At 44.7% G+C, this 20,325-nt stretch overlaps 1 protein-coding gene across 2 annotated transcripts in view; it reads left to right on the plus strand.

Annotated features, from left to right (window-relative positions):
• Nucleotides 1-20,325, plus strand: part of SORL1 (sortilin related receptor 1) — a 260,002-nt gene that overhangs the window by 134,155 nt on the left and 105,522 nt on the right. For both annotated transcript variants that reach the window (XM_067039159.1, XM_059069777.2), the window contains exons 6-9: nucleotides 2,591-2,771; nucleotides 12,848-12,949; nucleotides 13,966-14,135; nucleotides 18,498-18,690. In XM_067039159.1, the coding sequence (XP_066895260.1) occupies nucleotides 2,591-2,771; nucleotides 12,848-12,949; nucleotides 13,966-14,135; nucleotides 18,498-18,690 (646 nt within the window). The remainder of the gene's footprint in view (nucleotides 1-2,590; nucleotides 2,772-12,847; nucleotides 12,950-13,965; nucleotides 14,136-18,497; nucleotides 18,691-20,325) is intronic.

The following is a 20,325-nucleotide window of genomic DNA, read 5'->3' on the forward strand; positions in this document are numbered from 1 at the left end:
TTTTACATGTAGTTTTAGTCCTCATTAAATGTAGTGGCTCCACAAGATGTAGATCCTGTCTGTACGTCTCTTAGCCGTCTGTTTGAAGAGGCATGTCTTTGAGTTCGTATTGCTTCCTTAGTAATTAAGGACAGTAAAGGATGGAGCAGAGAGGGGCCTTACAGCTGAGTATCTTCAGGCTCCAGTGGACTTCCTTTTTGTAGAGGGCAGCTCTTTCTGACTTTCATTATTTTCCTTGGGCAGAGGTTGTAGAGTCTTAGCGAGATTATAACCACATTCTCATCAGAGTACAGCCTCTACCCAGGGAATACCATTAGAACTTTTTTTTTTTTTGCTTGTTTTGAACTTTCAAGGGACAAATTGCTCTTTTTTCTGTTTAGAGAATCATATATTAAGAGGGCAAGCCAGCAGGATTACTAAATAAACAAGCTTCACGTTTGGGAATTTTTGTGTTGTACCTTCTGCCTCTGTGCAGACATGCAGACAGATATCCTAGGGGAAAGGGCTGGCCTGTCTTATTGTAGATAATTACATGTCTGGTGTCAGGGAATTTCGGGCTATTTGGTGGATTTCTCCTAGGATTCCCCATAATACATGAGAGTGTAGTCTAACCTGTCAGAGAATAAAGACACACTTTGTTCAACGATGCTTGGCAGCCTAGGAGCAGCAGGGGTGAGGAAAACCAGTGATTTATGTTATCCAGAGCTGGAGATTGGCAAGACAGAACAGAGGATGAGCCACGGGGGCAGGTTTCAAGGATGCCCTGTGGAGCGCCCCTGAAAGGCTGTAAGTGAGGTGGGTGAGGCCAAGTGCGGACCAATGACTGTGCTCAGAGACAGAGCAAGGCTTGGAACTTCCAGATGAGGGTAAAGAGAACAGGAAGTCAGTGTCAGTGAGCATGGAAAGTGGGAGGCTAGCGATTGCCAAGTACAGGAATCTGTTGGGGGAGCAGCTCTCAGAAATGAGAGGTTCAGATGTGGATAACGGAAGAGAATTGGGATGAAAGTCACAGCTCTTTCTGTTGCTAGCTGTTGGCTGCTGCTTTGGGTTGCGAAGGAATAGTAGAGGTGAGCTCCACCTCCGTATCTGGGTAAAGGTCCCTTCCTCTCTGCCTTTAAAAAAAAAATCCAGCGTGTTTTAATTTGCATATCCTCTAGGGTAGAGGAAATACTTTCATCAGTACTTCTAATTGTGGAAAAGGAGAGAACACGTCCTCCCCACCCCTCCCCTGCTCTGCACACAGAGCATCTCACGGTGAACATTAGTTTCTCGCATTGGGACAGGCTGGTTTCCCCAGTGTCCGACCAAGACGCCAGATTGTAGGGCCAAAGTCAAGTCTTCCCCCTTTGCAAAAAGAGGCTCTTTTGTTTTTCTCTCTCTTATATCCCTTCTTTTCTTCTTCCTCCCTTCCTCCCTCCTTTCTTTTCTTTTCCTTCCCATCCCTTCTGTCTTGGAACTTGCTCTTGATGACCCATCTTGGAAGGAATTTCCTATCATTGCCTTCACTATCCCAAGAGCCATTGTGTCTATAGAACCGTACAAAGATGGTTTGTATGAATGAATCATTAATGAGTCCTTCTCCTTGGGTCATCTCTGCATCCTCACTGTGAAGCTCTCCTCCAGATTTTTCCAACTGTTTTTCCCTCTTGCTAAATGGTCCGCCTGGCCTTGGTGTTCTTGTGCGTGTTAGGAAACCTCGGGCTGCTTAGTTCTCCTCCCAGGCTGCTCTTGGGGCCCTTCTTTGGGGACACACCAGTGCAGAGATTCTTCTCTGAGGTAGTTTGATCTAATCACTCTGCAGTTTTCAGTTTGGAAGAGCTTCTGTAATATGTCCATGGATCCATGCAGCAAAGATCAATGCAGCAAGGAACTCTATAGGATAAAAAGAAATGTAGGACATGGCCTTTGATGGAATCTGTACTCTGTCTAGGAAGCTCAGACAGACACATTATGGTGAACGGTATAATATAGTGGGTAAGAAGCTCCATTGTATAAAGCGAGAAGACTGATTCCAAAATCCACTTAAGGCAGTTCTCTCCCTTTTCTTGAACTCATAAAAAAGGCTTGGAATTGAGACGCATTGCTAGTGATGGGAGAAGGGCGTGGGGGAAGGCTTCCTGGAAGAGGGGGACTTGCACTTGATCTCAGAAGACGAGCAGGATTTAGATGTGCAGATGAGAGTATATGCAGAGGGCATCCAGGCAGAGGGGGATAGTGTGGACAGAAGCACAGAGGGAGAGTTGAGCCCTGCGTTTCTGAAGGACGTCAAGGGGATCAGTACACTTGCCTTTCACCTTTCCTTCTTTTCCCTCTCCTCTAGCCCGGCCGGAGCTTGCCTGGAGCGAAACCCAGGCTGCATTGTAAACAACAGTACCAGCAGAAAATACTTGACAAGTGGCAATTCCTTTCCCTCTCTACTGAGCCAAGGAGCCACCAAAGGGATGTGTTTGCGGCACAGAAAGAGAGCATCACTTGTAGCTGCTGCCATGGTGACCCTGAGTTCTCATTGATGGTCTGCATGGCAGGACCTCCACGCCTCCAACGACTCAATGTGGAGATGATGACAACCGCTTTTTTTTTTTCCTTCCAGGGGAATCGATCCCTACGACAAGCCAAACACCATCTACGTTGAACGGCACGAACCCTCTGGCTACTCCACAGTTCTCCGAAGTACAGACTTCTTCCAGTCCCGGGAGAACCTGGAGGTGATCCTGGAGGAAGTGAGGGACTTCCAGCTGCGGGACAAGTACATGTTTGCCACAAAGGTGGTGGTAAGTTCAAGGAGTAAACTGCTTTTGCGTGTCCTTTCTGAGGCTGGGCGTTCTGTGATCAGGCACGGAGAGTCCATGCAAGCAGGGACGGGATGCACGTGCCTGGGGGAGCTTGATTGCAGGTGCTGGATGTAGCTGGACGCTCCCAAGGGGCCTGGAAGGTTCTGGGAGGTCAAGGAGCAGAAAAGCTTAGACAACCACTCAGAGTGTCTCTGGGTGCTAGGAATCTGGTCCTTTCCTGGTCCAAGCATCCTTGACCAACACACATTTCTTTGAAATCCCAATGAAAAGAACACAGAAAGGAGGGGTGGGGCTAAGTGGCTTTTTTTCTTTCATCCCACTACCTGATTTCCCTGCAGCTCAGGCCGATTTCTTTGGGAGGTTTGGACACATGTTCATTTACATGGCTAATAGAATGTGTAGTCATTGGCTAGTGGGAGTTAATGCTCCAAGAAAAGCAGTACTTAAGCTTCCAGCTGTCAGTAAGTAGCTTAAGTCTCAGGCTTTGGGAAAATCTTCTCCTTGATTTTATGTGTTGGAGCCACATGCTGAAATGGAGGGCTTGCTCATTTAAAACCACAGTTGATTATTTAACAGGACTTGCCTTGCAGCTGTATCAAGTTGCAACCATACTGCCCTTGTGTAAAGGAAAAAACCAGGCCTGGCCAAGAGTAGGCTGGGCTGCTCTCGCTGAGGGGTGTAAGCTTGCTTTCATAACGCAACCATTGCCTCCTTGACCTCGGGTCTGGCGGAGGTCTCTGGTGCCTGGGCGGTTGCTCTTTTCTATCGTTGTTAACCTTAGGGACTAAAACCAGATGTCATGTTTTCCTCCAGGTTCTCACTTCTTTATATGTTGGTAGCTGGCCGGGCAGAAGCAGGTCAACCCCCTTGGTAGGATTCTAGGGTGGAGAGAGGACTTCCCCGAAAGGGAGAGCAGGGAGCGAGGTTGGAATCAGAAGAGAAGATGTGAGAGGCTAAATAAAGGCCAGAGGGGTTCCCCATTATACACCTCGAAAAATGTTTTTTAAAACCACTAAACTATGACAAGTTGTCTTCTGTCAGGCTGTTTGCCTTGAGTCACTCCCTGGATCATTTGCTTCCTGCCTTGCCTGTCTCTTTCTCTTACACACGCGTGTGCACACAGAACAGCCCAAGGACACAAGCATCCTTGAGTTGCTTCAGGCAGGGATGTGCTGGGAGTGCAGAGGTGAGGGGTCAGGCCTGAGGACTGGTACCTTGTGACATCCAGTCGGGTGACCCCAAGTACCAGTTGTGTTTAAAACCTTGTCTCCAGTCCTCTGATGCTCATAGGTCTTTTTTGTTTTAGACTCTTGGGCCTGTGCTTTTTGTGATTTTAATTTCTCAATTTTAAGGCCCAGTGACTGATTCCCAGATTTCTTTTACTGACTGAGCTGGGAGGGTCTGAGGTGGAGAGCACTTGTGCATTCCCTTAGCCTATTATTTCTAGCTCTCACACCTGAGAGTAAGTTATATCCCAGTTGGAGCTTTCTGTGCCTCTGTTCTGCCATCACAGCTATGTCTGTTCTGTAGACATAGCTGATTTGCAGAGCGCCGGTGGTAATTTCTTTACTGTTCCTGGCCAGTCGTAGGATCAGGGGCTGTGTCAGTTTGATCATCACTGATGCAGTACCCAGTATCTTGCACAATGCTTGACATATAGCAGATGTACTGTAGCGTTGAATGAGTCTTTGCCTGCCTAATTTAGAAAGGTCTACTGGGGTTTTCTTTTGGGGGGGGGATGGGATTGGGGGATATGAAATGATTAGTTCTTTTATTGTCAACTCTCAGCTCTGTGTGTGGCTTATTGATTTATATGGTATTGGTGGCAAAATTGTTGTGTTGGCTTCTTCCTTCAGCACATGGATGGACCACCAGATTCCAGGGTCAGCGGTGTTAGCTAGAGGCTCCAGGTGAGATGAGCTAGGCCACCTCCTGCAAGTGCTGTCTTAGGGTCACCTGCAACAGCATCAGCAAGGGCCCTTGTTACAAATGCAGATGGCAGGGCCCAAATGCATCTTTTCCCCTGAGCATCCCTGGGATGCTTCAGAGTCTCCAAAATTTGAGACATTCTTCCCTAAAGCCTTCTACATGCAGAAGCTTCCAATGATAGTTATATTATCAAAGGAATGTTTCTCAATGGAGAGGTTGATGAGAGAAGAAACACAACTGGCAGTGGATAATAAAATGGGTATTTTTCTCCTTTAATACACTAGAGTCCGAAGCCATAAGGATAAACAGCATTGGCCTTGGTTGGATAACCCTGTGTCAGTAGGAGTATTGAGGCCTCTGCAAGCGTCACTTCTTATCTGGGGTGTGCCTAGCACTCTGGTTTCTGGTTTTGGGGAATTCTGAGTGACTTTAATGTTAAATGGATTCAAATCAAATTAGGAAAGTCAAGAAACTAATTGTAAAACGAGAGAAAATTGGTTTTGGGCGATTAACTCTTTTGCTTTTTTCCTGGCACCGTGAATGATTCCAATTGTTTGCAGATTAGTACTTTAGAACGTGTCTGGGTAGCCATCTGGGTTCTGGACTGGAGCTGGTTTTCGAGTCTTCATAACTCTCTGGGGCCCTCCTGGCCTGGCTCTTACTTCACATGTGCTTTGTATCGGACGCCCTTCAATTTTTTTTAACCCAAGTTTAATTTTTATTCCTTGGTTTTTGACATGAAATTCACTTACATAGTCCACATCATAGGGCCGTTAATGCAACAGGGAGGCACTTCAGCAAAAGGGACTGACATCAGTTTGTGAACTTGGTGAGACACAGCTGTGAGGTACTTCCTGGTGGATACCAGTAGTTGCCGAACGGTTGGAGGGAGGTGAGGGCTGCCTGCTACTCTCCGGCGGCGCTCCCAGCCTCTCCTGAAAGCCAGGCTCAGACATTTCTTGCACAAACGTGCAGCAGTGAGCCAACACCTGATGCATGAGCTTGATGGAGTCTCCTCTCTGTTCTTACAGATGATGCAGACACAGGGCTCTAGAGCAGGCTTGGCAAACCATGGTCCTTCACTTGTTTTTGTCAATGAAGTTTTATTGAAACACAGCCATGCTCATTTGCTATGTGTCACCTGTTGCTGCTTTCATGTTACAGTGGCAAAAATGAATCGTTGCATAGAGGCAGGGTGGCCCACAAAGGCTAACGTATTTCTCTACAGACCTTCACAGAAAAAGTTTGCCAACCGTTGTTTCAGAGGCAGGATTCTGTTCGCCCTTCAGTTGGCATCAGGCAGCTAGAATCCTCCAGCGCAAGAGCTTGATAAATCTGAGGCATAACCCCCAAGAGTTCAGGCGACAGGCCTCCCCAAATTGCTGTGCCCTTTTCATGCCAGGGTGTTATCTTTAGGATAATATGGCTAATTCAGACACCTTGCATTCTGCAGATTTCCCGAGAGAACTCATTTGGACTTTCACTATTCTGACCAACCAACCACTAATTTCACTATTGGAAACCAATTTCTAACCATCATTATGCTAATTTAAAGTCGCTAAGACTGATAGAGATAATGGAAAAAAACGTAGTTATTGCCTCAGAACTATGGGCTTCTACACGGGAGGTTAGCTGGCCACGGTTGGGATGTGACTTTTAGGATAACTGACCAAAATCTGACTATTGACGAATTATTTTAGTTATGACATCACTTAAATGTCTCCAAACAAAGACCTAGGTATATGCACTCACTGCTTATAGCTCATACAACAATAAAGCTCAAAAGTTTTTACGGATTAAAAGTAAAACTATAATACCAATATGTTTTAAATTAATTTTTTATAACACCAGTATTGAGATATAATTTGTACAGCATAAAGTTCAGCCTTGTAAAGTACACAATTCAGCGGTTTATTTCATGAAGTCACGTGATGCTCACCATGATCTAAATCCAGAACATTGGGCTCCCCTGCTGGCGCAGTGGTGGAGAGTCCGCCTGCCGATGCAGGGGACGCAGGTTCGTGTCCCGGTCCGGGAAGATCCCACATGCTGCGGAGCGGCTGGGCTAGTGAGCCATGGCCGCTGAGCCTGCGTGTCCGGAGCCTGTGCTCCGCAACGGGAGAGGCCACAGCAGTGAGAGAGGCCCGCGTACCGCAAAAAAAAAAAAAAAAAAAAAAATTAAAAAAATAAATCCAGAACACTGTGGTCACCCCCAAAGGGAACTTCATACACATTAGCGATACTTTCCACTCCCCTCTCCTTCCAGCCCCTTGCAACCAGGAATCTACTTTCTGCCGTATGGATTTGCCTGTTCTGGACATTTTATGTAAAGGGAATCATATGATTTGTGACCTTTCGTCACTGTTGTCTTTCGTAGTATCGTGTTTTCGAGTTTCATGCATGTTGAAGCAGGGGTCATCAGGACTAACGTAGTTTTACCTTCACTGCTTCTTTCTCCTGCCAGATCAAATCTCTGGTTGAACCCCTCTAGCGAATTTTTGTTTTGAGTTATTGTACTTTTCAACTCAAGAATTTCTATTTGTTTCTTTTAAAAAAAAATAATTTCTGTTTCTTTATAGATATCCTCTGTTTGGTGAGACGGTGTTCTCATACTTTCCTTTTTAATTCTTGAGACATGATTTCCTTTAGTTCTTTGAATGTGTTTAGGATAGGGGATTTAAATTTCTTGGCCGATAAGTCTGATATCTGGCCTTCCTCAGGAACGGTTTCTATTGACTGTTTTGTGTGTGTGTGTGTGTGCCATGTGTATGGGTGATACGTTGCTGTTTGCTTGCCATTGTTTTGGTGGAAAACCAGACATTTTAAGTGATATAATGTGACAACTCATATCAGAGTAACCCATTCCCAGGGCGGGCTTTTTGTTGCCTTTTCTGATATTATTGTTGCCTTTGTTTTGTGAGTTTCCTGCATTCATTTGTAAAGTCTGCATCCCTTGTTGGGTATGGCTAGTAAAGTACTGACCATTAGTGGTCAGCTAATGACTGAACAGGGATTTCCTTAAGTACTTTGAGCCATCCGTCTGGCAGCCTTTGCTGAGGGCCTCTCAGTGTGTGTTGGTGGCATGCCTTCTACAACTCTGCCTTAGCCTCTGCTTCTTGTTTGTGTAGAGACTCAAGATTGTTAGCTGGATGTGAGAGATGAGGCCTTTTCGGTTCTTTCCTGAGCATAGCACAGCCCTTTTGTGTGTGACCTTGTAAATGTCTTGGAATATTTCAGAGCTTATCAAAGCCTCTTAGGGACATCTTCTTCCCCAGTTTTTCCTTTTATGCTTTTTAGTTCACCTTTTGCAGTTCCAAGCGATAATGTTTCTCCAGCAGCTGTGGTGTTAAAACATTTGCCACTTGTCACTGTTTCCCGTAAATGCCCTGGCTACAGATCTGTGTGTACAGCGAGCTGAGTCATGTTATATAAAGAGAAGACCTGAGGGCTTCCCTGGTGGCGCAGTGGTTGAGAGTCCGCCTGCCGATGCAGGGGACACGGGTTCGTGCCCTGGTCCGGGAAGATCCCACATGCCGCGGAGCGACTAAGCCCGTGAGCCATGGCCGCTGAGCCTGTGCGCCCGGAGCCTGTGCTCCGCAACGGGAGAGGCCACAACAGTGAGAGGCCCGCATACCGAAAAAAAAAAAAAAAAAAAAAAAAAAAAAAAAGAGAAGACCTGAGAATGCAGCTTTCAAGCGAGTCACCAGGCAGATCAGATCTGACAGTCCTCTGGCTGTGAGGCATTCGGGAAGCTCCAAACCTGTTCTGTCCTCTCCAGTGGCTGCTGGGCTGCTGGTTTTCACAGCTGTTGTAGCTGTGAAGCTGTGGGTTTCCCAGGCTACCACAGAGCTAGAGAGAAAAGGGATGGGATTAGAGCAAGTTAAAACATCACCAAGTTAGCTGTTCTTGCCGGGCTTCAGTCGTTGTCTTAAATAAATGCTCCTTGAGTTTTTGCAAGCTTTTCTTTCATTTTCAGGATTCTGAAAAAGTTGATTTTGAGAATTTTTGTCAGTGTTCTTGTTTTCACGGATGAGTGGATTTTTAGAGTTCCTTACTTTGCCGTTTCAGAAGGGCTTTCAATTAATATTAACTTTGCAAAGTTTTTATTATGGACATTTTCACATCCACATAAGAGAATAGTTTGTACTGATATGACCTCCCCTTGTGCCTTCATTCAGTCTCAATAGTATCTACGTTTGCTAATCTCTTTTCAGCTGTCTACGCACTACGTATTTTTTTCCTGGACTGTTTTCAAGCAAATCCAGATATATCATTTTATCCATAAGTTGGGTTTAAACAACATGAATGTGGATGATATTTAGCTGAAACTTTGTTACTGCTTTGAAGGAGAAGGTGGCAGGGAATCTTACAGCCCAGGTGCTTCTGAACGAATGTCTTTGTCCACCGCGTGCCTTGGGTCCCTCATTTCTCCCACCAATTTTCTCTGTAAAACTTCCAGTTGAATGTTCATTGTGACATCCTTTGACCTTCACTTGGCAAGAATATGTCATTTAGTTAGTTCCTTTCTGCTCTTTTCTCCTGCCCTCCCATTTCTTTTTGCTATTGACAGAATCTCAAGCATAAATGTACACTCACTCTCTGAAATTCAGAATCTTATATTAATTTATTTTTTACTTATCAGAAATGAAAATACCAAATGAAAAAAAAAATCTTATAAATTCTCAGACCCTATAATATTGGTGTAAATGAAAACATTTAAATAATTCCAAGTCTTTGGTGAAGGTATGTGTGCTGGTAGATGTATTAACGGAATAGCCTTTCAGGAAGGCCATTTATACTATAGATCAAAACTGGAAAATTTGAGCTGGGAGTTCTAAGAATGCATCCTACAAATATTCTTGTGTAGCTGTGAAAAAGGTAATACATACAAATACGTTCGTTGAAGAGTGCTTCTGGAAATAACCTAAATGGCCATTAATAGCTGTGAAATCAAAGATGTCTAAGATACACTGTTGATGGAAAAAGTTAAACTGTAGAACAGTACTCTGTTCATGAAAAAAGTTGAGATGCACAACAGTATTTCTATCATGATCTAATTCGTATGTGAAAAAGAAATTTGGATGTATCAATTTGGCACTGTGTTTGGCTAGCAGACTAGAAATAAAAGCAGCTTAGCCAACACGGAGGTTTATTTTTCCCTCATCAGTGCTGCTGGAGGTAGGCAATCTAGGGCTGGCATGTTGGTGCCCTGGTGTTATTGGGGTCGTAGGCCTCTATCTTGCTGTTCTACCATCCAAACAAATGATTTCCATTCTCAGAATTCCCTCATGGTCCATGACACTTGTACTAGCCTTTGAGTCTATTGGAGTTAAGAAGAATTAAGGACAGACAGAAAGGTCCAAATAGGACCCCTCCTAGCTGATTCAGTCTCTTTAAGCAGCTTTCCTTGTTTACGTCTCATTGACTACTCAATTGCATGACCACACAGAGTTGTACAAAAGGAAGAGAGCCTTAGTCTTTTACTCAGGTGGCCGTCAGGGTCCTTTTGCCAAGGATGAAAGGGATTAATGGATGCTGGGGTAAGTGTAGCAGTGTCTGTCACTCTCGGAATATGCTCATAGCTGACTGCACAGAACATTTCTGAAGGAATAGCCCAGAGCCTGTTCCCAGGGAGCACTTGGGAGCAGAGTGGAAACAGATCTTCTGCATTTTACCTTATACCTGTCTGTATGGTGAGATGTTCTTCATGAGTATGTTTTACTTTAATAATAATGGTAAAGGAAAACCCAACATCAACAAAAACCCATAGTTTATTAAGAAATACATCTTATAGGGGCTTCCGTGGTGGCGCAGTGTTTGAGAATCTGCCTGACAATGCAGGGGACACGGGTTTGATCCCTGGTCCGGGAAGATCCCACATGCCACGGAGCAGCAAAGCCTGTGCGCCACAACTACTGAGCCTGCGCTCTAGAGCCTGTGAGTCACAACTTCTGAGCCTGCGTGCCACAACTCCTGAAGCCCTCAGGCCTAGAGCCTGTGCTCTGCAACAAGAGAAGCCACTGCAGTGAGAAGCCCGCACACGGCAATGAAGAGTAGCCCCCGTGCGCCGCAACTAGAGAAAGCCCGTGCGCAGCAACGAAGACCCAATGCAGCCAAAAACAAATGAATTAAAAAAAAAATACATCTTATAATCAATAGTGTGCCATAGTTTCATTGTTAATACTTTTCTTGGTGGTAGTAAAATATCACAATAACTCATCTGCAAATGCTTTAGGAATGAACCTGATTATCCGAATTTAGGAATAATTCTCTTGCAAGGAAGTGGGATGGATGTGTTTAGAGGTTTTTCATGACCTTAGTAGTCTGTGATTTTTGCATTTATGCCTTGCAATCCATTCTCAATTCTCAAGCCTCCCAGCAGCAATCATTAAGAACATTTAACTAATGATGGGCCTGCATGTCACTGAGAAAAGTGGCTCCTTTCTCAGGTATAACTGCAGTAGGAAGTAGTGACAAAACATAAAGCATAAAAAATATGTGTTTCACTGATATCGGTGTGTTTATATATATTCATAAGGATTTATACAGGGTGACTTAAATCATCTGACCTTTATACATAGTTAAAAAACTTTATTGACTTAAGGAGGGCTTTTGGAATTTATACATAGCAGTTTTACTGGGAACTCTTCTCTCATTCAGGTGATACATTTTGCATTTTTAATCAATCTATCATTTCTATAGCCCCATACTGAGGACAAGCTATTATATGGTTTTCAGGGTGCCATTTTGAAAAGGCAGTCTTCTATACTTCTCTACCTGGCTTCTTTAAAACAGACTAACCAATGTACAGCGGTGGCTTGAAAAAAAAATGTGTGTGTGTGTGTGTGTGTGTGTGTGTACACACATTCTGCTGCTCAAATGAATAGAAAATAACTTCATTAGCTTGCTCTTCACAGTATTTATTGGACATGCATGAGCATATGTATTAGTAGTTGTTATATTACAGTTACGAGAAATTGGCATCTTCCATACTCTATAGGAATTTAAAATCTATAATAAACAATAGCAACATAGCCAAGGATAAGTGGAGTCTTCTGGCTGGGGATCCCGACATTCTAATCAGTTGGGTGACAGTCATGCTTGCGAGGATGTCCACATGAGGTTGGGCCTCCCTGTCTGTTTTCGTAGATGTGCAACATTTGCCTTCAGTTCCCGGTCACAGACTTGTAGAGCTGAAAAAAGCCACATAGATCCTTTACAGTGTTTCTTATCCTTTTTTGAGTGATTGACCCTTTTGAGAACCTGGTGAGACGTTCTCCCTAGCAAAACGAGTGAGTACATTGGCACAGAAAATTTGCATATATATTTCGGGCGTTCCTGGACCACTTAAACCCATACCCAAAGTCCTGATTCAAATCAGCTTCTCATTTTATAGATGAATAAACTAGAACCTAGAGAAATTTAGAGCTAGCTCCAAATCTAGTGCTTTGATGTACACTTTCACGCTTCCAGCCGTGGTTTAATATCTCTAAAATGCAACGTGATGTGGTCAGCATCTTGTGGCGTGCTCTGTATGCTACCAAAGAAAGCATATTCTAGCAAAAGACCTTAATCGTTGAGAAGTCTTAAACGGTTAAAAATAGAATCAATGAAAATCCCTTCAACTCTTGGTACAAATTAAAGCCCTGTGACTCGAGGATCCTAGCGATCTGCAAATAAGAGTAGAAGGAGGAAGAAGGTATGTTTTTATGCATATCAGGTGTGTGGCTGACCTCACCCCGTGGTGGTTTGGGGGCTGTAGGCTCCTCCGCCCCGCCTGTCTCTCCATCACACAATTCTCTCCCTTTTCGCTGTCTGCTTAAGCTTTGGCAGCCACCGCCCCCCGTCCCCAAGCTCAAGTTCTCCCATCATAACCGTTGTCCTTCCTCTTCATGTGGTATCTGGAGTATCTAATATTTATTGCAGACCAGGTGTCTAGGATGAAGTGGTACAGCCCAAGCTGCCCAGTGACAGCAAATGTTGCAAAAATGTACATTTGCAGTCACTCTCTCTATTTTGTGTTTTCAGTTGAATCAGAGGGGTCTGACTTTTCTGTTTCCTTTTTCGCTCATTTTGAGTGGCGATAATATAGTACAGTTGATTTTTTTTTTCCTCTTCCTTGGCAGCATCTCTTCGGCAGTCTGCAGCCATCCTCTGTCCAGCTCTGGGTCTCCTTTGGCCGCAAGCCCATGAGAGCAGCCCAGTTTGTCACCAGATATCCTATTAATGTGAGTGGGGTCCACGCCGGGGTGGGAAGGAGTGCCGTTGTCCTCATGCAGAGGTTTGAGGGAGGGTGATGGGGGGGGTGGGCATCTGATGGAGGCTCCATGAAGTCACTTTCCAGATCGGTCTCGAGAGAGAGAACCATTATGCTTTGGGCATCTTGGTCTGTTTTCTCCCTCTTCACTTTTTGAAGTGGAGCTGAATGGGAGCCTTAATTCGCTTTAAGTGGAGAAGGATTGGCAGAGAGGTTTGGAACCAGAGTCAATGGTCTCAGTGTGCTGGTGCTGAAGGAATGGGAGGTTAGTGACAGCAGTAGTTATTTATTAAGTACCTGCTGTGCTGCTTGCAGATGGTGAGGTTCCAAAAGGGGATAGGATTTGAGTCTCACCCTTTTAGAGACAGATGGGTTGGAGAGCCTGAGAGCAGAGCAGAGGATGAAACCATGTACAGTCAGAGGCTTGACTGTGCAGTACGTGTTAGAACATAGAGAGTGATAGGGAAAGTCAGTGTGGGCTGGGTCATCAGAGAAGTGACCACGGGGAGGAGGTGGCATTTGGGGGCCTTGATGCCAGGAGTTGGTGTGATGGAAGGTTAGCAGCTAAGAGGACAGTGTGACGGAGAACACGCTTGTCGGTTCTTTGCTTCCTCTGGGCTCTGCCTTCCTTTAGTCACCTTAGAGAAGACGAGAGGGAAGGAAATGCACATTAATCCAGATTGTACTCTGTACTAATGATAGGGAGACATTATTAACTAAAAGCGATTTCTGGGTCACTTTTGGAGTTCAGGGCCCGTTCTTATTTTGTGTCCCACCTGCCGTGAAGGGGTTTGCTCCAGCCGTAAGGCAGCCTCAGGGTCTCCAAAGAGAGAGTCGGCCAAGCTGCTTTCCCAGCCTGGGGAGGTTTTCTGTGGGCTCCGAGCCCACACTCCTCGCTGGGACGTTTGGAAGTCATTGCACTGAGACAGTCCGCAGGGCCTGTGTGGGTTTTTTGACCTGTGTCTTTTCTGACTTCTGATGCCAAAGGAATATTACATTGCGGACGCCTCCGAGGACCAGGTGTTTGTGTGTGTCAGTCACAGTAACAACCGCACCAACCTGTACATCTCGGAGGCAGAGGGGCTGAAGTTCTCGCTGTCCTTGGAGAATGTGCTCTATTACAGCCCGGCAGGGGCGGGCAGTGACACCTTGGTGAGGTAAGGAGACCGGGACGCCCCCCCTGCTTTCTTACCCCCGCACGACCTCTGGTTGGGTGGTTTTCAACATAGCTGCACATTTGGACTCACCTCGGCAGGGAGGCTTCAGAAACCCCGATTATGCCTGGCTCACCTTCCTAGAAATTATATTTTATCTGGTTTGGGGTGTGATGGGCGTGTGAGGATTTTAAGAAGCTCCCCAGGTGATGTTTATGTGAGGCACCGGCTGGGCACCGCTGCCTGGGTGACACTTAGGGTCACCGCCGCAGTGTCAACTCCTCCTTTGGGTTCCCTCTATTCAGTTACCTGGTTTTGTGGTCTCAGAGCCGGTGGGAAAGAGCACTTGCAAAATATCATCAACTCCAGACCAGCTGGTATATGTGGCCACAAGGCCCCGCTTCTGTGTGACTCTGGTTAATTGACATCATTACTCTTTTTTTCAGTAATTGCAAGGTATTGTTCTGTGGTGTCTGTGGAAAGACAGCAACATCACTGATCCTTTGTCAGTAAATCACATGCCTGGAGTGGTCCTGCAGTAACGGGTGTTCTCTGGGTCGTGGAGGAGTCCGGGGTTTGGGAGGGGTGGGTGCCGCGAATCCGTGGGGGCACCGGTGCCACAAGCCCATTTATTCTCATTTATCGTGTGACAAACCAGACTTGTGTGTGTCTGACTATGATTACGTTTACTCTCTGCTCTTGGGAAGAGATGTCCGGTGGGGCTGACTGTCTGGTCTGCAGTGAGGTCTGGCCCAAAGGCCGTGACCACCAGGTCAGAGGGCATGACCTTGCCGCCCACTGTCCCACTTCATGCTGCCAGTTCATTCAGTCATCAGTTCATTCAGCAAGGATGCTGCTACTCGGTGCCTGGTGATGTTGCGTGTACAGCCATGAGATATTGTATTCAGCACGGAAAACTCAGGACGAGGCCCCCATTCTCTGGAGCTTTTGTTCTAACTGGGGGAAGACAGAATGTAAACAAATATGTGATCTGCTGATAATGGCGAGTGCCGAGAAAAAAAATAAAGCGAGATAAGAGGACAGAGGGTTACGAGGGTATTACTTTGTATTGGCTGGTCGTGGAAGGCTGTTTCAGGAGGGTGACATTGCAGCAGGTGCCTGAATTACACGAGGGAGGGAGCCGGGCACATACCTCGGGGAGGAGCCTTGCAGGGGGAGGGAACGGGAGGCACAGGGCTTCTGAGATGGGACTTGGTTGGTTTATTTTAGGAGCAGTGAGGAGGCCAGGGTGGATCAAACGGCTGATGGAGGGGAGAGAGCATCCCCAAGACGCAGGAACCAAGAGAGCAGGGTTCAGGTTGTGTAGAGCCCCCAAGGGTGTGGAAAGAACTTTATCTTTTTCTTCTTTTTTTCTTTTTTGTGCTGGACCGCCAGGGAATTCCCTATTTTTTCTTCTCAGCACGATGGAGGGTTTTGACCAGAAGCTGGACATTATTTGATTTAACCTGTTACGTTTTGGGGGCACCATTTTAAAAACTGAATTGCATTATGTAAAGAAAAGTGCATAAAACATAAATGGGTAGTGCTAATAAATAATTTTCAGTGAATGCTCATGTGACTTACCTTTAAAGAAGCCATCCTGCATGCTGTGTGGAAATTAGACAGCGGACTTTGATGTGTCTGGGGGGGACGCCCAGCTGTGAGAGCACTGCCGGAATCCAGGCCAGTGGAGATGGAGGTTGGCTGGACCCCGGGGCAGTAGCAGTGGAGATGCTGGAAATGGTCAAATTCTGACCATTTGCTGATGGATTGTGCATGGAGTGTGAGAGAAGGAGGAGTCAGGGACCCCACTGCTTGGCCAGGGTAGCTGGTACAGTGATGGTTTCAGACTGATGGAGAGGGCTGGGCGAGGCGCAGGTGTGGGGGAAAGATCAAGAGTTCTGGTTTGGAGTTGCCTATTAGATATCCAAGCAGAGAACTTTCCGTGTGGTCTCTGATATGCTTTTCTACACCCTGTTTCTTCTCCTTTGGAGGTGCTGTCATCTTTTACTCCTTACTTTTTTTTTCCCCCGGTGTAGACTCACAGGTTATTTATTTATTTATTTATTTATTTATTCCGGTTCCCACCACCTCCAGGTTATTTATTATTCAGTGCCTTATAATGTGTTATAAACCATTCCAAAAACAAAAAAACACCAGGAGAGAGACCGGGGGGGAGAAACAGGGCTCCTGAAAACGAGAGAAATTCAGACCTCCCAGATAAATTGAAAGAAGCCGATACGGGGACCTCACGATGCTAGGATCACAAGCAGGAGAGCCGAGGGGAATGGAGGGAACGGACTTGGGGCCCATTCCTAAAGAAGCAACTGAGGGCTTCCCTGGTGGCGCAGTGGTTGAGAGTCCGCCTGCCGACGCAGGGGACGCAGGTTCGGGCCCCGGTCCGGGAAGATCCCACGTGCCGCGGAGCAGCTGGGCCCGTGAGCCGTGGCTGCTGCGCCTGCGTGTCCGGAGCCTGTGCTCCGCAACGGGAGAGGCCACAGCAGTGAGAGGCCCGCATACCACAAAAAATTAAAAAAAAAAAAAAAAAAAAAAAAAAAAGAAGCAACTGAAAAACAACTAAAACAGACCTAAGGAAACCACGCGTCAGAACATTTGGTCTCAGCGCTGGTGTTCTCTGGAGGACCTTGCTCCGTCCCTCAGCTGGGGTGGCCCTGCCACTTCTGTGTGCGTCTTCCTGTCTGAGGTGGTCAACAGTCATCCAGCTCGAGATTTGCATGACAGATAAAGGGAAAGCGCAGTTCTGTGCTTTTTTACAAAGCCAAGTGCCTCAGAACCCACCAAATAAAGGACCCGCTTCCAGTTTTACAAGCCTCGTGTGAACTGTGGCTACCCTTTCTGAGACATCTGTTTGTAACGTGTGTACCATGTTAGAACAAAACTTCTTCCCAGGGCAGTTACAGTATCTGGGCTAGCAGTTAAGGCCGGGAGGGTCTTCCTCTCTGCTTCACTGTTAATAAGCATAACCTCAAGGTTTGCAGAGCCATCCTTGTTAGATAAACCATGCCTTTGGGAAAGGGGTTCTGCTTTGCTCCCTGACAAATCCTATCAGCTTCTGTCTGATCAGGGGTTTGGCTAATTAGTTGTAAGTATCTGGACAGTGGCTGTGTAACCCCTTAGCTATATTCCTATAGATTGGGTCAGATTGTAAGCCTCAACACTATAATGTTTTAAATTGAAGAATAGTTGATTTACAACGTATTAATTTCTGCTGTACAGCAAAGTGATTCAGTTATACATATATATACATTCTTTTTTATGTTCAGTTCCTTTATGGTTTATCATAGTATGTCAAATATAGTTCCCTGTGCTATACAGTAGGACCTCGTTGTTTGTCCATTCTATATATAATAGTTAGCATCTGCTAACCCTAAACTCTCAATCCTTCCTCCCCCACCCCCCTCTCCCTTGGCAGCCACAAGTCTGTTCTCTATGTCTGTGAGTCTGTTTCTGTTTCATAGATAGGTTCATTTGTGTCATATTTTAGATTCCACATGTAAGTCATGTCATATGGTATCTGTCATTCTCTTTATGACTTATTTCTCTCAGTATATAATCTCTAGGTCCATCCATGTTGCTGCAAATGGCATTATTGCATTCCTTTTTATGGCTGACTAGTATTCCATTGTATATACGTACCATGTCTTCTTTATCCATTCCTCTGTTGATGGACATTTTGGTTGTTTCCATGTCTTGGCTGTTGTGAATAGGCCAGCGCTATAATTAGTGTCTGGTGAGTTTGGTTTAACGTTTCCTATTTGTCAGGGCTCACTAGAGGATTTGGGGTCAATTTCATCAGTGGAGAAATAAATGTGACTCTGACATCAACTTTCCCGTGTTGTACCCATCATTCTGAACCCCGCGTGAGGAGTGATAGGTCAGATTGAGCATCTTGGCCTTCAAAATTACAAAACATCACTTTTTAAAAAGGGCAGATTATTCAGCCATAAGAAGGAGTGAAGTACTGATACAACACGGATGGACCTTGAAAACATTATGCTAAGAGAAAGTAACCAGATACAAAAGGCCACAAATTGTATCATTCCATTTCTATGAAATATCCAGAAGAGGCAACTCCATAGAGACAGAAAACTGATCAGTGGTTGCCAGCATCTTGGATGGAAAGGGAAAGTGGGGCGTGACTGCCAATGGGTAGAGGGTTTCCCTTTGGGAAGATAAAAATATTCTGGGACTACGTAGTGATGATGGTTGCATAACCTTGGGGAGGTACTTAATGCCACTGAATTGTGTGCTTTAAAATGCTTACATTTTATGTTATTTAAGATAAGAACATGCCGAGCAAATGATGAATTCATGCTCACAGCTGTTTATTTTCTCTTAATGTAGGTATTTTGCAAATGAACCGTTTGCCGACTTTCACCGCGTGGAGGGGTTACAGGGAGTCTACATTGCTACTCTGATTAGTGGTTCCATGAATGAAGAGAACATGAGATCAGTCATCACCTTTGACAAAGGGGGGACCTGGGAGTTCCTTCAGGCCCCAGCCTTCACGGCATATGGAGAGAAAATCAATTGTGAGGTATAGATGCTTTGCTCTTGTTTGGATTGTTAATACACACTTTTAACTGTAGTTCTACTCTTACAGTTCCCAAACTCTGCATCAAGATGCCTTGGGGTGCCATAGCGAACTCACAGGGGCACCATGGGATATTTTAAGTTTTTGAGGGAAAAACTGTGATACTTGACATCTGTTGGTCACCATGTGAATTACTATCTCGAGTTAGTTCACAGTTTCAACATTAGCTCATGCTATATGTCTTTTGATGGCATATCTTTGTGAAGCTGATTTTTGGCATTTGATGTGATAAAAAGAAAGCAAGTAAGAAAATCAGGTTGGCACAGGAAATGCTGGTAGTGATATCTGATTAGATTCCAAAGTTTGAGAAGATGTGCGGTGCCCAAAAGGTATCTATATACTATTATTAAGTAATTTTGGTTATTTAAGCATGAAATAAAATTTTATGTTTTCTTTCAGTTTATACACACACACACACACACACACACACGCAATATTACTTCAAACTGCTGCTAAGTTATTAGGACATATACTTATTAAGTTGTTTGGACTTAACTATGTAAAAAAACAAACATTGGTATTTCTTCTGACCTGAGGCTGTTATAAAAAAAATTACTGAGATACCAGTTGTGCTGGGAACCAAGAAAGTCTAGGGACCTGTGCTGTACAGCAAAGTGACTTGCTGGGGAACATCTTTAAAAATTCCTCCCTGAATATAATTTAGGATTATACAGTTTTCCCTACCTGTGGCTTCATCTGAAAAGCTCATGATACTAAAATGTGTTATTTGGTCCCATTCAGTGTTACCATTGGCTTAAGTGGCTGCTTCCTTTTCCCTGGGGAAAAGGTCCTTGGCTTCATGTGACACCGCACGCCTCCATTTTCATTTCTCTAGGGGATCTAGGGTGTATAAAGTAGGCAGGAGGAAGGAACTCAGAAAAAAACAGTAGTACTCATTTTTGGAGAAACCAAAACATTTTAGTTAGACAATTACTTGGTCTTTTGGATTTTTGAATTTCATTTGTCCATGGTTAAATATATTGACTCTCTTGTATGCTGTATCCGTGGTCCTTGGGAAAATTATTTTGGAGGCTATTGTTCTAGAATGTACTTGATTTTTTTTTTTTTTCTTGTACTTCTTGATTTTTTCTTCCCTATTTGGCAACAGGTCTGGACTTAACCACATCGAGTCTAGCTTTGGAGAGAGGCAGGTTATAAGTAGGTGCAGATAAACACCTAGGTGTTGTTTCACTGCATGATATAAGTTTTGGAGCATGTGGTAGGGGTCCAAACCTTGGTTAAATAAAATGAATAGTATTGTTAAAATCCAGCTGCTTATTTTCCTGACTGATCAGTTTATTTATGAACTGTACAACAATTAGTAATCAGCTTTTAGTTTCTGCTTTTGATTTTAGGTGGTGACAGAAAAGGTGAGTTGGCAGATATTTCTTTGAGACTCAACCGAATTTGCTCCAGTTTTCATTTGCTGAACTTTGTTGCTAGCAAGACAGATATTTTTTAGTGAGATCCTTTTGTTATAAAAATAAGTATATCTTATCATATAAGCACATATAAGCACACATAGAGATACCCTATCTAGAACACCAGACAAGGCTAAGTAACATTTGACAGTCACTT

Source organism: Kogia breviceps, chromosome 7 (genome assembly GCF_026419965.1).
Source record: "Kogia breviceps isolate mKogBre1 chromosome 7, mKogBre1 haplotype 1, whole genome shotgun sequence".
NCBI lineage: Eukaryota > Metazoa > Chordata > Mammalia > Artiodactyla > Physeteridae > Kogia > Kogia breviceps.